At 36.8% G+C, this 18,717-nt stretch overlaps 1 protein-coding gene and 1 non-coding gene across 2 annotated transcripts; one reads left to right on the top strand and one right to left on the bottom strand.

The window, feature by feature from the left end:
* The first annotated feature begins 1,121 nt into the window (after positions 1 to 1,121).
* Positions 1,122 to 18,031, top strand: LOC116293250 (uncharacterized). Its single transcript, XR_016120143.1, has 6 exons — positions 1,122 to 1,291; positions 14,385 to 14,456; positions 15,764 to 15,824; positions 15,994 to 16,059; positions 16,215 to 16,402; positions 16,620 to 18,031. It is a non-coding gene; the product is annotated as an uncharacterized LOC116293250 (transcript).
* On the bottom strand, positions 8,354 to 12,554 carry LOC148910047 (uncharacterized). Its single transcript, XM_089032498.1, has 3 exons — positions 11,712 to 12,554; positions 11,383 to 11,508; positions 8,354 to 9,706 (listed from the first exon to the last, which is right to left on the bottom strand). Exons 1-3 carry the CDS (start codon positions 12,552 to 12,554, stop codon positions 8,510 to 8,512), a joined length of 2,166 nt encoding a protein of 721 aa, XP_088888624.1. The 3' UTR covers positions 8,354 to 8,509.
* Positions 18,032 to 18,717: the final 686 nt, after the last annotated feature.

Genomic DNA, 18,717 nt, shown 5'->3' with positions numbered 1-18,717 from the left:
AAACAGTATTGGATACTTCGAAGTAGGGGCACAAGCACGTGGGGAGGGAAAATAAAACTAGGTGACAAAAAGCAAATTACAATAAAATAACTAGCCAGAAGTAAATAATTATTGTAAAATAGCTATGAAACGACGTTTAAAGTAAAGAAAAAACACTACTGTGCCAACTACAAAATGTAGGGAAAGGTTAATGTTACACATGTGAAATAGGGAGGACACCTAGACAAAGATTTAAAATAGATTCACCTCAAACCTCGACATTCTCAGGCTGTTCTTGAGCAGACGAAGCAGGAACAGGAATACGAGCAAGAAAATAAGCGGAAACGCGAACAGGAGGGTTATCTAAAAACTTGAGCAGCTTCCACGTTATCGGGGCTGGAACTTTCATTGAAAAACGTCAAATCCATGTTGCAACGTTCATACGAAATAGCGCGAGGTTGATCTGGGGGGAACTGTATTTATACTCGCTCTGTAAGGGACTGGTACGAATAGGTACTGAACGTATGCCTCCGTTGACACGAGTGCAAAACGTCTGCGCATGCTCTGAATCCGTAAATTTGACTTTCAAACATGCCTGATAAATTGGACTTCACAAAATGCCAAAACTTAGTGTCCATGCTTGAAACTTAAGACTAATTCTTTCATATTGTGTTTGTTAATACAGTATCTTAGTCTGACAAAAGTATACTCTCGAACTTTTTTGTATACTTTGAGAAAACAAACATTTATTTTCTCACTCAAACTCTTCAAAGTTCTTAGGAAACGTGATGAAACGTTTTTCTCTAGTGTCGCCTCCGTTGGGATGAGAAATTGAAGGGCTAATGAAAGGCTAACGGAGTATTAATGTTTGAACCACTGTTAAGTATGTCTGGTTTTCCACTCTATGAAAAACAACAACTTTGATGTCTAATATACTTGGCCCTGCTGCCTGTAAGGTTGAATAGTGAAACGGGCCCTTCTCAATCTTGAATGCGAGGCTTGCATGGAAATACAAAAGAAATGCCACGAATTCCATCGAGAAAAAGTCTGATTCCTTTTGTATTTTCATGCTAGCCTCGTATCCACGATAATTTTGAGCAAGGTTTATAAGGGACCTTAAACTTTTTCTCTTATTAATCATTATTTTTTATTAATTTCCCCATCAGGTACAGAGGATGATCTCGAGTATTACGTACGAGAGTGTGGGGATATCCTAGGGGTTACCCATAAACTCCCTATCGATAATCGTGACGCCAAGCACATACTAGACCATATCTTTCATCAGGTGGTGGATTTTAAGAAATTAAACCAGGTAACAAGTCCTTCCTACTCTTGACTGCATGACATATTTTCCTGTTCGATAAACAGCAAATAAAATACACTATTCATTTAAATAAAGGTTAAATCGCTAGGGTTTGCAGGCGGCCCTCGGTCTTGAATTCCAATGCAAATCCGAGCACGTGTATTTTAACTGGTTTAAAAAACAACCAAGCCCTATTTTTAATGTTTGATGTCGGTTTGAATTCCAATGAAAAACCTGTCCCGGGTTTTGAATTCAGCATTGATACTAACAGAGGAGATTGGGGCTGAATTCAAAACCCAGGACAGGTTTTCCATCGAAGTTCAAACCCGACATCAAACAATAGAAATAGGGCGTAGTTGGTTTTTTACATGTGTTCGTATGATAGTGAAGGTGCGTAACCGTGACGTAGTCTTGTTAAAATGCAACATTCTGATTGGACGGTCATTAATTTCGCGCATTATGATTGGTTTGACGCGTGTCGTCTGCTCTTACAACAAAACCTGTATGATAACTAGACAGTGCAGAGAGTGATGAACAATCAGAGCATTTGAACAAGTTTCGTATGTTACAGTTCTTAGATTGAAATCAGTGTACTGTAGCTTGAAAGCCAAAATGCATTTTCATCTTGCTACGATCTATTTAGATCTCCTTACACACAAAAAAGGATAAATTGTAGATTTTGAGCGTTTCGTGTATAAAAACATGTATGTAAACCTATTGAAGTAGAGAGAATAAGAGAAAAATATCAAATACCCTTGGCAGGATTCGAACCCACGTCTTCGGTATTCTACTCCGATGTGTTAACCACTACACTACAAGGACCAACCACGCTGGTAACGCAGCCAGAATATGAAATGTAGGGTATTCGTGAGGATCCCAGAGCGATATGTTTTCTCTATATAAACTTATTGTATAGTTGATATATTGCAAAACCCGAATTCACTCAGCTATACAAAGTCAAAATACCTCTTGGTGGAAAACTCCTTGCATGTCACGTACAAGCAGCTTAATATCAATCTCATGAGAATTCTCTACTTTCGCGTGCCCCATAATGCTTTGCGACTTGGAGTTAACCAATCAAAACGCGTAACCAATCAAAACGCGTAACCAATCAAAACGCGTAACCAATCAAAACGCTGTCCCAAAATGAAACGTTCTTCAATAGACCTTATTCGTGGTGTGACAATGTTTTCCCAATTCAACGTGACAAACCTCTGGGGGAAGGAAGAGCTATTGTTTTGCGACTCGTCGGGATATCATCGTTATTCCTTTCGTATCCTTTAGGATACTCATGAATTTTTCGAAGAGTAAAAACAAAAGAAAATGAATCCTCTGGAGGTTTGTCACGCTGAATTGGGAAAACATTGTCACACCACGAATAAGGTCTATTAAATGTACACTATACCTTTTTTGATCTGTAAAGTACTGATTATCAGTTCATTCTGAGTTCATTTTGTAGAACATCAAAAGGTTTGTTGTTACAGAAAATGTATTGACTTACGAAGAAATATTAAAAACTTACTTTAAACTTTTTCATCTCTTTCTGTTTCTTACTGTTTCATTTTATAATTGGATATCGAACGAGGTATTTTCAACATTGTCTGATCAGCCTTCAGCAAAATAAATGCGGTTCAGTTTTTCCTCTGGTTACCCCCCAAAGCCGCAAAGTATTATGGGTATGGGAAAGAAGAGAATTGGGAACCTATTGTTATGTACTCTAAATTAAGCTTCATTCCGACGTGCTACAAGGGGTCTATAGCATGTCATTTTATGGAACTTAGTTTCAGGGTAGAATTCATATATCAAAATTATAAACCATTAAAAAACTAGACGTCAGAGAGAGCACCGAAGCTTCCAAGGGCTTGTTTTAGTCGTGTTACGTGCTGCGAGCCTTCGTTATCATGAGTTCGCCAGCAAAGCTCATGCGCCCTAGAGACACTAATGGCCGATTTGTGATAGAAAACGAAAAGCCCCATTTCAGTATATCTCGGCCGGCTTTCCACAGGAATCCCAATTATAACCAAAAACGTAAATATTTAAAAAGGAAAAATGCGTAAACATTAAGTCACTTCCACATTTATCAAGTGATTTTTTTGAATACGGCCTGGTGTGGCTGGACGGTGGAATCGGTATGAAAGTTGCGGATTTAAAAATATCCGATTAAAAATATCCGTTTGTGAACTTTTAAAAGTGCTGGTATTGTTAAAGTTGTGTATTATTTTCTTCACATTTCCTATTTCAAATGTGAATATTTTAACGCTGATATGAGGCCAACCCTAAGTAAATGAGTCTGTGATCAATGAACATGGAAGTGTTTTACGAGCTTGGTCACATGCATCAGCCGGATCGTGCTTCGTGAAGGGACTTTGATGATTTCCATAGATTGATTAATTCAATGAGATCCTCAAATGAAGGTTTTACATTCAATTTTCCTTGTTTTTTTAACTCCTCGGCCGCACTTTTTGCTTCTTCTTCCCTAAGGACTTTGGGATGCGCGACTTGGTTTCTCTGGTATTGTATTCGCTTTATCGCTTTTATCAATCGTTTGTTCTTCTGACCAATCTATTTTACTTTTTTTTATTTTTTATTTCATTTAAACATATTTATCATAACATTTGCCCCCAAAAGCAACGAGACTTAACAAGGGGGCTTACGTCTATTTTACAATATAAATAATAAGTAGCAAAAGCGGAAATTAGAAAATAAGTACAATAAATACACAATAAATACGAACTAAAACTAGTACAACAATCTTATAATGAGATAACAATGGGGGGTGGGGGGGGGGGTGGGGGGAACTATGTAGCATCAAAGTCGGATTGAAAACGATTAGTAGCTAGAATATATTTTTGAACTTCAGAAAATAGTTTATAATTACTTTTTAAGTCTAATTCCTTAAAGCCATAAAGTAAACAATTTAATTTTTGCTTTTTTGAGAACAAATTTGTCCACAATGATCCACAAATCTGTGCAATTGAGGTAAGAAAAGAAGAACGTTGAGCAGCGAATCGAGGACATACAAAGAAAAAGTGCATTACTGTTTCATTCGAAGTCCCACAAACACATTTCGGAGAAGGCGAACAATTGATACGAAACAAATACTCATTTAAAGCACACGCTTCTAGTCTAAGCCGGGTGTGTAGAATAGACGCTGTTCTGGAAAAGGAATAATCAAATAATTTGTTATATTTTGGGGAAAAGAATTTGTCACAAATCTCGTTTTTAAAAGTTTGCAAAGATCCTATATTCCTAGTTTGTAGATCCAAAGGATTCCATAATTTAACAACCGACGGAAAAAAAGACTGTGCAAAACGTTCTGTCCTACAAGGAAAAAGACAGAAATTAGAATTTGATCTGAGAGCGCGTTTTGATTGCTGATAAACTGTGGAAGGAAGTAACTCGGAAAGATAGAGAGGGGTCGCATTTGACACAATTTTATAAAAATGTACAAGTTTATGAACTTTACGTCTAGAGCTTAACTCATCCCACGCTAATTCCTCACGTAAAAGTTTAGAACTAGTTCCTTTAATTGCACCAGTGACCACTCTGGCAGATTCGTACTGAATATGTTCTAACAATTCCACTTCAGCTTTAGAGCAATTATCCCAAATAACGTCAGCATATTCCAAAAGAGACCTAATTAAACTTTTATATAAACAAATGAGAGTTGATCTATTTAGTTTATACTTTAAAGATTTCAGTAAATTAAGTCGTTTATATGCTTTGTCACTTTTCTTTACAACGTGCTCTTTCCAAGTCATATTACTAGTCAAAGTTACCCCAAGATGCTCATGGGTTTTGACATCGTCAACCCTTCTTCCATCCAAAAAAAGGTCGGGGTGAGGGTCATTTTCACGTTTCAAAGAAAAAGTGATACACCGTGATTTAGAAGGATTTAATGTAACTTTCCATTTATGAGACCAATCACTAATGCTGGAAAGATCACGGTTAAGTCTGTCAGCTGATAAGTAGGGTTTATCTACAATTTCAAAGAGAGTAGTATCATCTGCATATATATAAGGAAGAGAGTTAAGACCAGATACAATATCATTTATATAAACTAAGAAAAGAAGTGGGCCTAAGACAGATCCCTGTGGAACACCTGCCCCAATAACTCTCCAAGCAGAACATTGGCCCTCTATTACAACACGTTGTTCCCTCCTATACAAATAACTCTCAATCCACTGTAACAACATACCTTTAACACCAAGTGCCTCTAGCTTACAAAGTAAACCAGCATGCCAAACTTTGTCAAATGCCTTAGTTATATCCAAGAAGACAATTCTGACATCTTTCCCCTTGTCCAAAGCTTGATAAATTAGATGTACAAGATGAGTAAGTTGATTTACGGTTGAATCACCTGGCCTAAACCCGGATTGATATTTGTACAAAAAATTAATATCAATTAAATACTCGTAAAGACGTAAAAACACAACCTTTTCACATAGTTTTGATAAAGAAGGTAAAAGTGAAACTGGTCGATAATTTATTTTCAACTGGCGATTATCTTTTTTAAATAGGGGAATGACGTTTGCACGTTTCCACTCCTTGGGATATTTACCTAGTGTAAACGACAAATTAATAAAACCAGTAAAGAAGTCATGGAAACCATCAGCACAAAGTTTTATAATTCTATTACCGATGCCATCATGCCCACACGCTTTGGAAATATCAACACTTTTCATTAAATTCAAAACTTCATCTTTCATTGCTATAACATTGGAAATCGAAACACCCGCCAAAAATGGCGGTAATGAAGGTGGTAAACTATCAGAATCTGGTAGTGATGTCTGGGAAACAAAAAAATCGTTAAACAGACAGGCCTTGGCCTTAGGATCAACAATAGGAACCTCATCTTCCACTATAGTGGGAATTGAAGAGGCTGTGCTACCACAAAGACGTTTAGTAATCGACCACCATTTCTTAGCATTAATCGCAGGATCACTTAGATCCTTGTTTGCTTTGACATAATAAGATTTTTTAACAAACCTTATTAAAGACACGGTATAATTACGTTGACGGCGGTAGCGCTCCCAAGAGAGATCTGATTTAACGCTGTTATGAATACGAAGTAATCGATCACGTTTTTTGATAGATAACCGTACCTTATTATTCATCCACGGTTTATCATTAGGCCAGTAATTGTGACAGATTTGAATGGAATATGCTTTTCTACAATAGAACGAAATCGAGCAAACCAATTACCATAGACTTCATCAATATCAGTAGCGTCTTCTAACAAACTATGCAAGTCAGCACGAAGCAATTCACCATTAAATCTACGAGTATCAACATTACTAAAGTCCCAAACGTCTCTTTTAAAAGAAATAGAAGCGTGATTTGCGATATTTATTTTGGCAAAAATAACAGAGTGGTCACAATTAGACGGTGGGCTCAAAATTCCAGATTCTGTAAAAGAATTTGGGCAATTTGTAATGAAAAGATCCAAAATTGTTGAACTATTATGAGTCACCCGGGTTGGTTCGGTAATCAATTGTGTAAGACTATTTCTTTCAAGAAAGCTGCGAAGTTGAAAGCCTATACTAGTACTTTCTGATGAATGTACAACATCATAGTGAGCATTAAAGCACAGGTAGCCCAAGCTTGGTTTCTGTGGTGTCCTGTTATAAGGAAATGTATGGGGAATCATCAAAAATTTCAATAAAATCATCAAAACGTGAAATAAAGCCTCGAAATTTGACCCTATCATTGAGAAATAGCACTTCTTTCGCTCTGCGTGGTTTTTTTTTTTTTTTTTTTTCAAAAAATAACCACGCAGAGCGAAAGAAGTGCTATTTCTCAATGATAGGGTCAAATTTCGAGGCTTTATTTCACGTTTTGATGATTTTATTGAAATTTTTGATGATTCCCCATACATTTCCTTATAACAGGACACCACAGAAACCAAGCTTGGGCTACCTGTGATTAAAGTCGCCAAGAACTACAATCTTATACCTTTTTGGCATTTGGTTTATCCTATCCAAAACTGACTGGAAATGATCGAAAAAGTTTGTTACAGAGGCAAGATCATTATCTGGCGGTCTATAACAAACTCCACACAAGAAATCAAATTGTTTCAGTTTGAATTCGATCCAAAGACATTCAAAACCGGCAATTAACAAGTCAGCTCTTTGTTTAACCAATAGAGAGTCAGATGTATAAAATGCGACACCGCCCCCTATTCTTCCGTGTCGATCAAGTCGAATAATTGTATTGTAACCTTGAATAAAAAGGTTGTCATTAGAAATACGATCGCTAAGCCAGGTTTCAGTCATTCCAAAAATACTAATTTTTTTGTCTTTAAGTAGAAAAGATATCTCATCTAGCTTATCTCCAGCTAACAAGCTCCTAACATTCAAGTGGCCAAAATTAAACAGATTAGAATAATTTGGACCCGGATTAGTTTCGATATCATTCGCCAAAATTAAACTCAGGAAAAAGAAATTAGATAACAACATACCTAAAACAAACACACATAAGAAATTTAAATTCAATGCAAATCTTAGTTTCGAAATTTTTAGTGCATTAAAGAAACCTATCGCTGCTCTATAAATTTCAAGATTAACTCCCATTATCAAGAAATAACAGAAAAATATAAATAAAACTTACCTCAAACTGCATCAGATTTCGTAAAATATAATAACTAGTAAAGCAAAAATAGAACACACAAAAAGAAGCTAATGAAATAATATAAAGAAACGAATTATAATGTTCTATAGAGTTCATAGTGTCAATAAGTTGATAAATTAAACGAAACTTACCTGTAAGTTGAAGTTTGATAGAGATTCTACCGTAGCATTTGCAGAAATGAGGAGGTCACGTGAGATAGCAAGCATGCGTATCCGAGCTCAGTCTTTAAAGAATTTTGGGTGACTTTGAAAAGTACATATGGGGGCATACACTAATGCCCAGGGTGAATGGGTTTTAGGGAGGGATGTGACCTCCTCATTTCTGCAAATGCTACGGTAGAATCTCTATCAAACTTCAACTTACAGGTAAGTTTCGTTTAATTTATCAATTCTACCTCGCATTTGCATACAATCGGAGGTCACGTGAGATTTCAAAGCTCAAAGTCTCACAAAATTAGCCCTCACAACAGTAATAGCTACATGAATTTTATTTCTACTGAGATTCATGTATAATAATGTCAAAATGAAACCTTGTAACATAGGTAAAAGAACAATTAACAATAAATTTGTAACAGCAATATAGGACTAAGCCTGAATATTAATTGTTCGAGGAAGCCAACACTGCTTCTGCAAAGTTATTTGGCTTTACAACTGGTCTGTCATAGAATCGTGCGAATACTGACTCTGAACTCCAGCCAGCTGTGGTCATTATGTCTTCGATAGGAACATCTGCAGCTTTAGCTGCTGAAGTTGACGCTGACCGAGTACTATGACTTTTAAAAACGCTAGTGTCAATTCCAGCTGCTTTCATGGTTTGTTTAATCCACCTAGAGATAGAGTCTCTGGATGCTGGTCCATGAGGCTTGGCATGACAAATAAGCAGTTGACGAGAATCCTTCCTAAGGGAAGCAGTTCTTTCAATGTAAACATTCAACAGAGTAAGCACACAAAGTTTTTCATCTAAAGTGTAACGCTTGAAGACAATGGGAGTCAAGTGTCTGTTTTTCCCCCCAGTGTTTCTGGTCTGTTTTAGGCATGAAGTTATATTGAATGAAATTTCATTTGGCTGTACATTCATGTTATCTAAAGACAGTAACTGGAGTGTTTGTGTTCTTTGAGCGGATATAAGTACCATAATCATGACTAGCTTATGCGTGAGCAGTTTGAGAGATAGTTCTCTGGCTGTAGGGAATTTCTTCAAGTGAAGTAGCACTTGCTGTGGATCCCATGTGGCAATATATCGTGGCAATGCAGGTTTGAGGTTAAACAACCCTGACATAAATCTGGACACAACAGGATGGCTGCCCAGCTTCACCCCATCAATTTTGATGAAGCTTGATAAAGCACTTCTAGCTGTTCCTACTGCACTGTAACCCATAGATTTAGATAAATGACACAAAAATTGAAGGACATTTTGAAGGCTGGGCTGAAAACTATGAACATTATGCTCCTCGCAGAACTTGACCCATGCTGCAACATATGTCTGATATTGCTTACGAGTCCCTGTCCTCCAGGATTGAAGTATAATGTCAAGAGGTTCGCCTGTTACTCCTTGATTTGTAAGAGCTAACCTGATACAAGACAACCAAGAAGTTGCAGTTTGGGGTAAAGTGGATGTACCTCCTCTGGGCTGTGAGGCAGCATCAGTGTTTTTCGTTTGTTTGTTATCTTTATTGGTTGAGCTTGGAGCATTTGCAATAGCCTCGGATACCAGAACTGTGTTGTCCAATGAGGAATTATCAAGATTGCCATTACTTTGTCTAACTGTATTTTCTGAAGAACTTTCCCTATAAGGCTAAAAGGGGGAAAGCAGTATATTAGTTGATATTTTCCCCAGTCAATTGTAAATGCATCAATGGCTATGGCACCTGGGTCAGGTTTCCAGGCTACATATTTTTGGACTTTATGGTTAAGTCTAGAAGCAAACATGTCTATCTCCGGCATTCCCCAACATTTTGTGAGGTTTTGAAAAGAGTCTAGGTCAAGGGACCACTCAGTATTGCTGTCATTTTTCCGGCTGGCTTCATCTGCCTCAGTGTTAAGACAGCCAGGCAAGTGGGAGACAGACAGTTTTAAGCTTCTTTCTTTACACCATAGTATAATATCCCTTGTAATTTCATTACATTGTGGGGAATGAGTGCCTCCCATATGCTGGAGGTATGCGACTGCTGTGGTATTATCACATAGCACTTTTATAACCTTATCATGCAACTGATGACATAGAGATTTAAGGCATAAAAACACTGCTTTCATCTCTAGAAAATTAATGTGGTTAAGTGATTCCTCTGGTGACCATCTTCCCCGTGCTATTAAGTCTGTTCCTTCAATTATGCCACCCCAGCCTGAGAGTGAACTATCAGTTTTTAGGGTGAGCTCAGGTGGTTGTAAGACTAGTGGGCAAGGGAAGAGGTCACATTCCCTAATCCACCATTCTAGATCTTTCCTAGCAACGGGTGAGATGCTCATTTCACTATCTAGATTCCAATTATGTGATTTTAGTGCATTTGTTTTGTCATTCTCTAGGGACCTATAAAATAGGGGTCCATAGTACACTCCAGGGAATGAGGCAACCATAAGGCCTACTACAGAGGCAACTTCTCTTATAGGTACAAGTCCCTGATGTTTTAATAGTTTTGCACATGATTGTTTTAGCTTGTCAACTTTATCAGGAACCATAGATATATCCATAGTAGTCGAGTTAATAATGAATCCCAGGAATTTAACTTGCTGTGATGGTGTAATTATTGATTTGATGTCATGGACTGTAAAGCCCAATGAGCTAAGCAAGTTAGTTGCATCTTTAGTTTGATTATTAAGTTCCTGAGGGGTATCAGCTAACAAAAGAATGTCATCGATATATCCCACTAAATGGTTGCCCTTAACTCTAAGGGTAGCATAAACTGGTTTCATAAGCTTAGTGAATGACCTAGGGGCACTAGATAGCCCATTAGGTAAGCATGTAAATTCATATAATGTATTTTTAAAATTAAATCTGAGGTACTTTCTGTGTTCAAATGCTATAGGCACTGAATAGTACGCATCCTTGAGATCAATAACTGCCATCCATGACCCTTGTTTAACGAGTTGGGCAGCTGATTGTAAGGACTCCATTTTAAAATGCTCATAGGTTACATGTTCATTGAGTCTTTTTAGGTTTAGGATCAGCCTGTGTGATCCATCCTTTTTGGGTCTTGTGAATATGGTTGATATGAACTCATCTTCACAGTGAGTAGTTTCCACAATAACATTTTTATCTCGCAATTTAGCAATCTCTTTGTCTATAATTTGTTCCTCTCCTTTGGAGAAATGAATGCAGGGAGCTACTGTTTGATGAGGCTCTGAGTCAAAGGCTATACGATAGCCAGTTACGATCTCAAGTATGGTACTATCGGATGTTAGCAACCTCCAGGTGTCTATAAAATTAGCTATATTACCAGCTTTAAAATTTTTGTTGATAGTGCATGCACTTACCAGGTCATTAGAGCTTTTTGTGTCTATTTTGACTGTTGTCGTTGTTTTGTGCTCTGTCTCTGACCTTCTTTCCTTTTCCAGGGTTTGTAGTCCTGGCCTCTGGAGTTTTTTGAATTCCTGTATTTGCTACCATGCGAATTACCATATGAATTGTTGCTACGGTAGTCTTTGGATTGGATTCTGGCACCAATTTTGTTCTGGTCACCAATATCTTTCAATTGTTTTTGGAGGTCATCTCCAAAAAGCATGTCAGAGAAGGGAATCTGTGAAGAGCACAGATAGGCATAATCCTTGCCTATGTCTGACTTCATAAACAATTTTCTCTGCACATTTATCTCATAGTTTGCATGTGAGAAGAGAGATAAGGCCTCTAAGCCCTTTTTCTTCATCTGCTGAAGTTGGTCGCCGCTCAGGTGCCCTGTCATGGACAGGTCAGTCATGCGCATGACTGGTATCATTCCTTTCACTAGAGCTTGTTGAATTTTGTACATTTGTGCATCAGTTTTTCTAGTGTAATCTCTGAGCCTTCGCCAGATGCCTGGATTCACCCTAGTAGGCTTTGCATTTTGACAGTTTTCCGGCCTTTCTATGCGATCTAACTTGTCTTTTAATGCTTTATCCGACATACGATGTCGAAGCATTTTGTCAACTAGCTTAGCGAGCTGGTTATGTTGGAGCTTGGCCCCAGTTATGTCATCAGACTCGTACTCCTTTTGGAGTTCGGCTAGTGTTTCATCAATATCTGACTCACCAGATTCATGTTCGTGTTCAGATTCATCTGAGACATTGTTTTTACCAATGATCTCATTCATGATTTCCTCAGGGTCTCGATCATCCTCGCCATCAGGCGTGCTCGTGGAGCGGCCATCTTGGCGCCGTTTTTTGGCGGGACGATCTTCAGGGGCCGCTGAACGTTTTGCCGGCCCTTTGCCTTTTCCCTTCACGGAAGGGGTTCTTGAAGAGTCTTCTTGCAATTTTGTAGGATTTTCTTTGCCAATTAGATGTTCTGTAAGTTGATTAATCACTGATGTTAAGCGGGTAAGTTGGTCGGTTGATGTATCGAGCGGCATGGCCGACTCCGAAGTTCCTTCACCACTGTCAACGGTCTTCTTGGAATGACTTTCCGGTCCCTTTCCTTCGTCTTCAGAATCTAGGCTGATGTTTTCAGCCATTTTTAAAACTATCTTGGGATAATTTTCGTCGAAAAGAAGCAATTTCAACTCCTCTAAGACAAATCGCGACTGTATGCTCGGACAACAACTCGCACTGAGCTCGGATACGCATGCTTGCTATCTCACGTGACCTCCGATTGTATGCAAATGCGAGGTAGAATTAAAGTCAGCGAGACTTTCATCTGGTAACCAAGACTTACTTGGGCATTGGAACACCTAGATTATACTTGGTGAGATCAGAAAAAGAAGAGACCATGTATATTTTATCATCATCTTTTCGCTTAGCAAAGATTTTACCATCAATGGTCCAGGCACTCTTTACATTTCCACTCCTTCTAGCTTGAGAGAACAGCACCTGGTTTTCTTTTGTCAAATCCTCATTGACATAGAAATTAGTTCCCCTCAGATTCCTTCTGTTCTTCAATATTGCAACCTTATGACGATGTGCCTGTAAGCGGACGATAATTGCTCGAGGTTTATTGGACTTTGGTTTTCCCACACGATGGGCTCTATCAATGTCGTTCGAAGACAGTTTTAATTTTATTTTTTCGTTACAGAAATTGATAACCTTATCGACGCAATTCTCGCCATCTTCCTCCAGAAATCCAGCTATTCTAACATTATGCCTTCGACTGTATTGTTCGTTGTCGTTTGCTTTCAGAGATACCTTATTTTGCTGTAGCGACAGCTCAAGTACTTGTACTTCCAAACCATCAATTCTCTGTTCAAGACTTTGAATTTTCTCTTTGATAGGAATTATTCACCTCCGCCATAGCTGTAATAATCGCATCTCTAACAGTATTCATTATTTCATCCTTGAGCTCCGGAGAAAGTGAATCCATAACTCCTTCGGATCTAGCACGGCTCCTCGTGGTGATTCCTTCGCTCGAAGACATTTCAGCAAAAATTCAGAACTTAACACCAAGTGAAACAAAATAACTCCCCAAGAAGCACTCAGCCACCAGAAACAAACGTTTACATAAACATATAAGTGCTCATTCAAGGGAAAAAAAACAGAAAAAAACAGGAGCTGAGTTAAACACGTCCGTACGCTCTGCTAGTCTGCTAGTCTCATTTTACTTTGCAATTCTTTCCACCTCCTCTTGGCATCGTTTTGCTCTTCTTCACTGAGTATTGTGCTATCACCAATATCGTCTATAATGTGGTTAACTTTATAAGCACGATGCTCAACGTGACAGCGCTTCGGAATGACATATCAGTTTGTTTGCAAGTCTGAACAGAGTTGTCGAATGTACAAAATATGCTGATTGTCGTCTGTACAGTAGTTCGCATACTTTTTACACTCATTTTCATCACTTCCCATTTTTGACTTTTGCGTTTTAAGTTCCTTTACTTCATTTTCGAGGAAATTGTTTGATTCACGCATTTCGTCCATTTCTCTTGAATGATTATCTTCTAGTTGCCTGATCTTGGCAAACGTTTCGTACCTCAAATCTTTTATATCCTTGTCACTCTTAGCAATAACATTTTTCATTTTGTTGATAATCTGAAACACTGTAGGAATTCAAATTCTCCATATTACGGTTATTCAGATTATCAACCTATATCATATTATAATAGAGTGGATATCATGTGAGCCAAGGAAAATCTTCAAAATCTGAAATGTTCAAATTGACTGCTATATGATCACAAATGATCAATGTAGTACCCTTACTGTTTTTCACTAGTATGACAACAACTGTATCATTGTGAAAATGAAAGATGATCTGTACTGCACTGATATAAATTATCAATAAATGTAATGTATAATGACAGTCTCGAACTTCAAAAATTAAAAAATTAAAAAAAAAATTTTTTTTCTCACTTTAGACCCATGCACAGAAGAAGTTATAAAACAGTGGGAAACAGCAGAGTTTACAGACATTAAGCCAAGAGAAAATGGTAAAATATCACACTAAAATTACTGCCAAAAAAGGTTGAATTTTCCACTTTTAAGGAACATAAAAGTCATAAGGGAAGAATAAATACAATTGTGTAAAACTTGAAATATTTTCAAAATTTTACACATTTCATGTATGGAGGAGGTGCTTTCAATCTTAATCAATAATCTTGGTGCCATAATCTATCTAAAAAGATGGACTAGTTAATTTATCAAGTTTGATAAATAAGTTTAAAACACTCATTAATAATTCATAAGCTTATGGTCCAATTGGAGCCACCATACACGTCACGTGCATGAACCTTTATACCCGATAAAGTCCTCTTCATTAGTATTCAAGTGATTTTATATAAAGAGACATGTGTCTTTATATAAAGACCACTCGAATACTATGAGGATGACTTCATCAGGGATGAAGTATGCATCCAAGTTTAGATGAAGACTTAGAGCCTCATCAAGGCCATAGTCGACCCTAAAAATCTTTGACTAACGTGCCTGTCTTTGCCTTGACACGCAATATCCAACGTGTGGGAGCTTCTATTGAATCTGGTTGTGCATGCCCGTGACGTCAAATCTCTATCGAAGTATAAAAATCCATGTTTGTGACGTGTATGGTGGCTCCAGTTGAACCAAAATCTTATAAATTGTTCATGAGTGTTTTAAGCAGTTCAAAAAACTCGTAGATCGTGTTTAAATGTGGTTAAATGTAATTTAGGCTAAGTTAGACTCGAGGTCAATGACATCTCGCAGTAGCGTTGTCCGGACGCATACCGCTATCTCCGCTGTCAACGCATTTATTACCTCACGCGATCGTTGATCGACTCAGCTAGCAAGTTGTTTATAGCATGTCGCAATCTATTCTAGTCGATCTCTGTGGCCTGTATGAGATATGGATCATAGCTATCATTACGAAATACGATAAGACGCTACACACGTGATCACGCTAGCTTAATGCCAACCACGCGAACCTTTATTCGCCATCGCTATCTATCGCTAGCACTTGCTATACGACGCTATTACGCTACAACACGAGTTTAATTTCCCGCCCGCCATCCCTACCATTGGTACAGGTAAGTAGAGGTAAGTATTCCATTGACTGGTCGCGGTCAATGTGACAGGTGTTCGGTGGGTGGTGACAGGGTGACCATGGTTACCGCTAATTTGTGCCTGGCTCCGCCCATCCCACCGAATATGCACCTAACGCCAAGCTCATCATTAACGATGAGTTTAATCAGGTATAAAACACTCCTACTCGTTTTTTAAGCACTACTAATCATTCAGAATGTTTATCTTTTCTTTTGAACTTTAGTGCTTGAGCTTCTTTGGGATGAAAAGTATGTGGATACCCTACTTGAAGTGCAAATGTTAAGGTAATGTTTATTTGTAGTTACTGTAAAAGTTAAAAAAACATAATTTCATTGTTTCGTTGTTGTTTTAGTGCCTTTTTTTATTTCAAAATATCATGATGCTCACCAGACTGGGCAAATAATGTGTACATAATATCCAAAAAATTAACAGTCACTTCATTGTATTTTACAGTGCTGACTTGAGATGCATGGATATAGGTCAAGAGGCCACAGAGTCCATTCAGAATAAGAAAAAGAGGTGAAAATTTATGCCTGATTATTGTGGACAATGATTATTGTGCAATTCTCTACCAACTGCAGATATAAAACCACATAATGAAGCTGATGTGCTGCAAGGTCACTCGTGACAAGTTTATTTGTATATTCAATAATTTATTATTCTACAATTTTTAGGAAAGAAAAGGAGTTGGTCTCCATAGAAAAAAAGTACAATATCAAAACAAGATGGAAGGAGGATGCTACAGTTTTTGAAACTGTCAAGAAGCGATTGTTTATTAAGAAGAAGACTCTAGCATTGCTTGACATACATCGTTTGGCTTCAGAACGCACATTTCTTTTAGAAATGAAGAAAAAATATGCAGGTTATGATTTATCGATATTCAAGACTATTTTCAACTGTTCTCCTGCAAGTAGCTTGATATACATTTGTGGCTGATAATTTATGCAATCTAGTATAATTTATATGGTGTTCATTTGTTTTAGCAAAGCAGTTGAAGCGCATGCAGCATATTGAGTATCTGGATCTGTTGTTAAACAAGCAAAAATGTATGACAGTACTATTGTTTTTTTATTTTGCAGATGGTCAAAGCATAAGCCATTAAGCTATCAACACAAATCAGTAAAGCCACAAAATCCATGGAAAAGTGTTTGGTTGTATTTAATGCATTGGTGGATACATCAGAAAGGTTGACTTTCCATGAGATCAAGGACCCATCAAATACAATTTTTAGTGCTGTTTCAAATGAGACTAATGATGAAATCCCTCAGTCTGTAAGGAAGAAGATAATCAGTTTGTACAGCTACAGAGAAAGGTGTGAAGAAGAGGTGGAGCTTGTCAAGACAGAAATGATCCGTCTTGTTCAAGCAAAGTTTGCTCAATTGCAGGCTATAAGGAATCAATGCACTATGAACATGAAGCCTGGGTTGAAAGCATTACTATTACAAAAATGTGCTGCTATGTATGAAGACATTTCTAAACTTACGAAACAATTGGAAGGCTTGGGAGTTTCTCCTTACTTTGTGGAAGAGAAGATCCATTACATTAGCACCAGTAATAACCCAGTTATGATACCCACAGATGAAGACAATGACTTCTCAAATGAAATGGAAGATGTAGATGATAGTGACAGTACTAGTGAACATTGGGATACTGATTCAAATGACGAAGAAAACAATCAATAGATATTAATTCTCAATAACTTAATATACATGTATATGTAAAGATGTAGAGTGCAAATAGTATACCCATGAAATAGCCAGCTAATAATAAATGATTAGTGCTAACTGTGGAAGTAGAGAAATAAGCAAAGCATCAAGAAATCAGTGGAGTGCAACTTCAAATTGCAATCTATTGTTTATCTTGCTCCAGTGTGGATTGTATATTTTTAACCCATCTATTAAATTCCATTGTTTTATGTCTTGTGCTTTTCTTTACGTTATGTTCTTTATGTTCCCTATGGTATATTATTTGCACTCTATTGATTATTAATATGAGCAAAGTGTGGAATACATAAAAATGTAGGTGAAATAGTATTTTTCCCAATTCAAATTGAAAAGCAAACCTTTCATTCTTGCAATTATTGTAGACTTGTATACTAGTTATAAATGAAGAAATGAAAATAATAGGAAAGGGTTGTTTACCATTTTGCAATCAAAAAATTTACACCAATGTTTGTATAAATGAAGAAAACTGGAAATAAGATATTGAAAGACATGTCTATCCTATTTTGCATTCAAACATATTCCACCCTATTCAGACAAGTATTATGAATAACAAAAAGTGAAAATGGAAATACATCAAAATGGTTTATTCTATTTTGGAATTATATAATTGGATATAAATGAAAAAAGTGAACAAAAATAAAAAAGGGGGATTTCTCCCATCCCATTTCATTTCATGAACACATTTCATACTTTTACTAGTTGTATATTAATTAAAAATCTTAAAATGGAAATAAAGAGAGAATAAAAAGAAAATGTGAGCAATGAAACGTAAAGTGTAAATTATGCTAAATTGTATTTCACAAATTTTTGAAAACCACTCCACTATATTGCAAAAACAAATTTACTCCATTTCAGACTTCTATTATTTTTACAAATGAAGAGTCTAGAAATTTAATTTAAAAAACGTTTTGTTTTGAACACCATTCATACTTGAACTAGAAAATGAATAAAGGAAAGTGAAAAATTGAAAAAATATCCCATTTATAGCAATGAAAGAAATTTATTAAAACAAAAATTATGCATCAAGTAACATTCTATTACATTAAGACATAATTCAAGAGAGGAGGACATTTTTTACATTTTTTTACATTAAATGAGAATGTAATGAAATGGCTACTAAGAGTCCCAATAAAATATTGAAATAAAGAGAACTCCAGAAAATTATGATGACAGGAATTTTTTTCTTTATTTTTTAGAAGAAAATACATTGAAATAAAGTGCTGATTATGTCCCTAGCGTGTAAACGATATAACCATGAAACTTCAGTAATACTAGCGCAATGTTTTTTTCTAATGGGAATTTTTGAAGGAAGTGGAAATTTCTTGTTATTTTTCAAATGAAAATAAAAATATATCAAAATGGCCTATCGTGTCCCTACTAGATCACTTACTGTTTTTTTTTTGGAATTGCTTAAACCCAGTAAATTATCCTCAAAAACCTGTTATGGCAGTTT

This window comes from Actinia tenebrosa, unplaced genomic scaffold, assembly GCF_029948245.1.
Source record: "Actinia tenebrosa isolate PJP-AT-01 unplaced genomic scaffold, QUT_ActTen_1.0 PGA_scaffold1__47_contigs__length_23844297, whole genome shotgun sequence".
In the NCBI taxonomy this organism is placed as follows: Eukaryota; Metazoa; Cnidaria; class Anthozoa; order Actiniaria; family Actiniidae; genus Actinia; species Actinia tenebrosa.
The sequence above is the reverse complement of the archived record's forward strand: the minus strand, read 5'-3'. Positions and strand labels throughout refer to the sequence as shown.

What these genes read in the sequence shown, in the direction of transcription:
- LOC148910047 (XM_089032498.1), bottom strand. Translation starts at nt 12,554, where the DNA reads ATGGCTGAAAACATCAGCCTAGATTCTGAAGACGAAGGAAAGGGACCG. An exon ending in ATGCAAACTATGAGATAAAT is followed by an intron (nt 11,509 to 11,711) that starts GTGCAGAGAAAA and finishes TTCGCATGGTAG; the next exon opens with CAAATACAGGAATTCAAAAA. An exon ending in CAAAAAGCTCTAATGACCTG is followed by an intron (nt 9,707 to 11,382) that starts GTAAGTGCATGC and finishes TCCCCCTTTTAG; the next exon opens with CCTTATAGGGAAAGTTCTTC.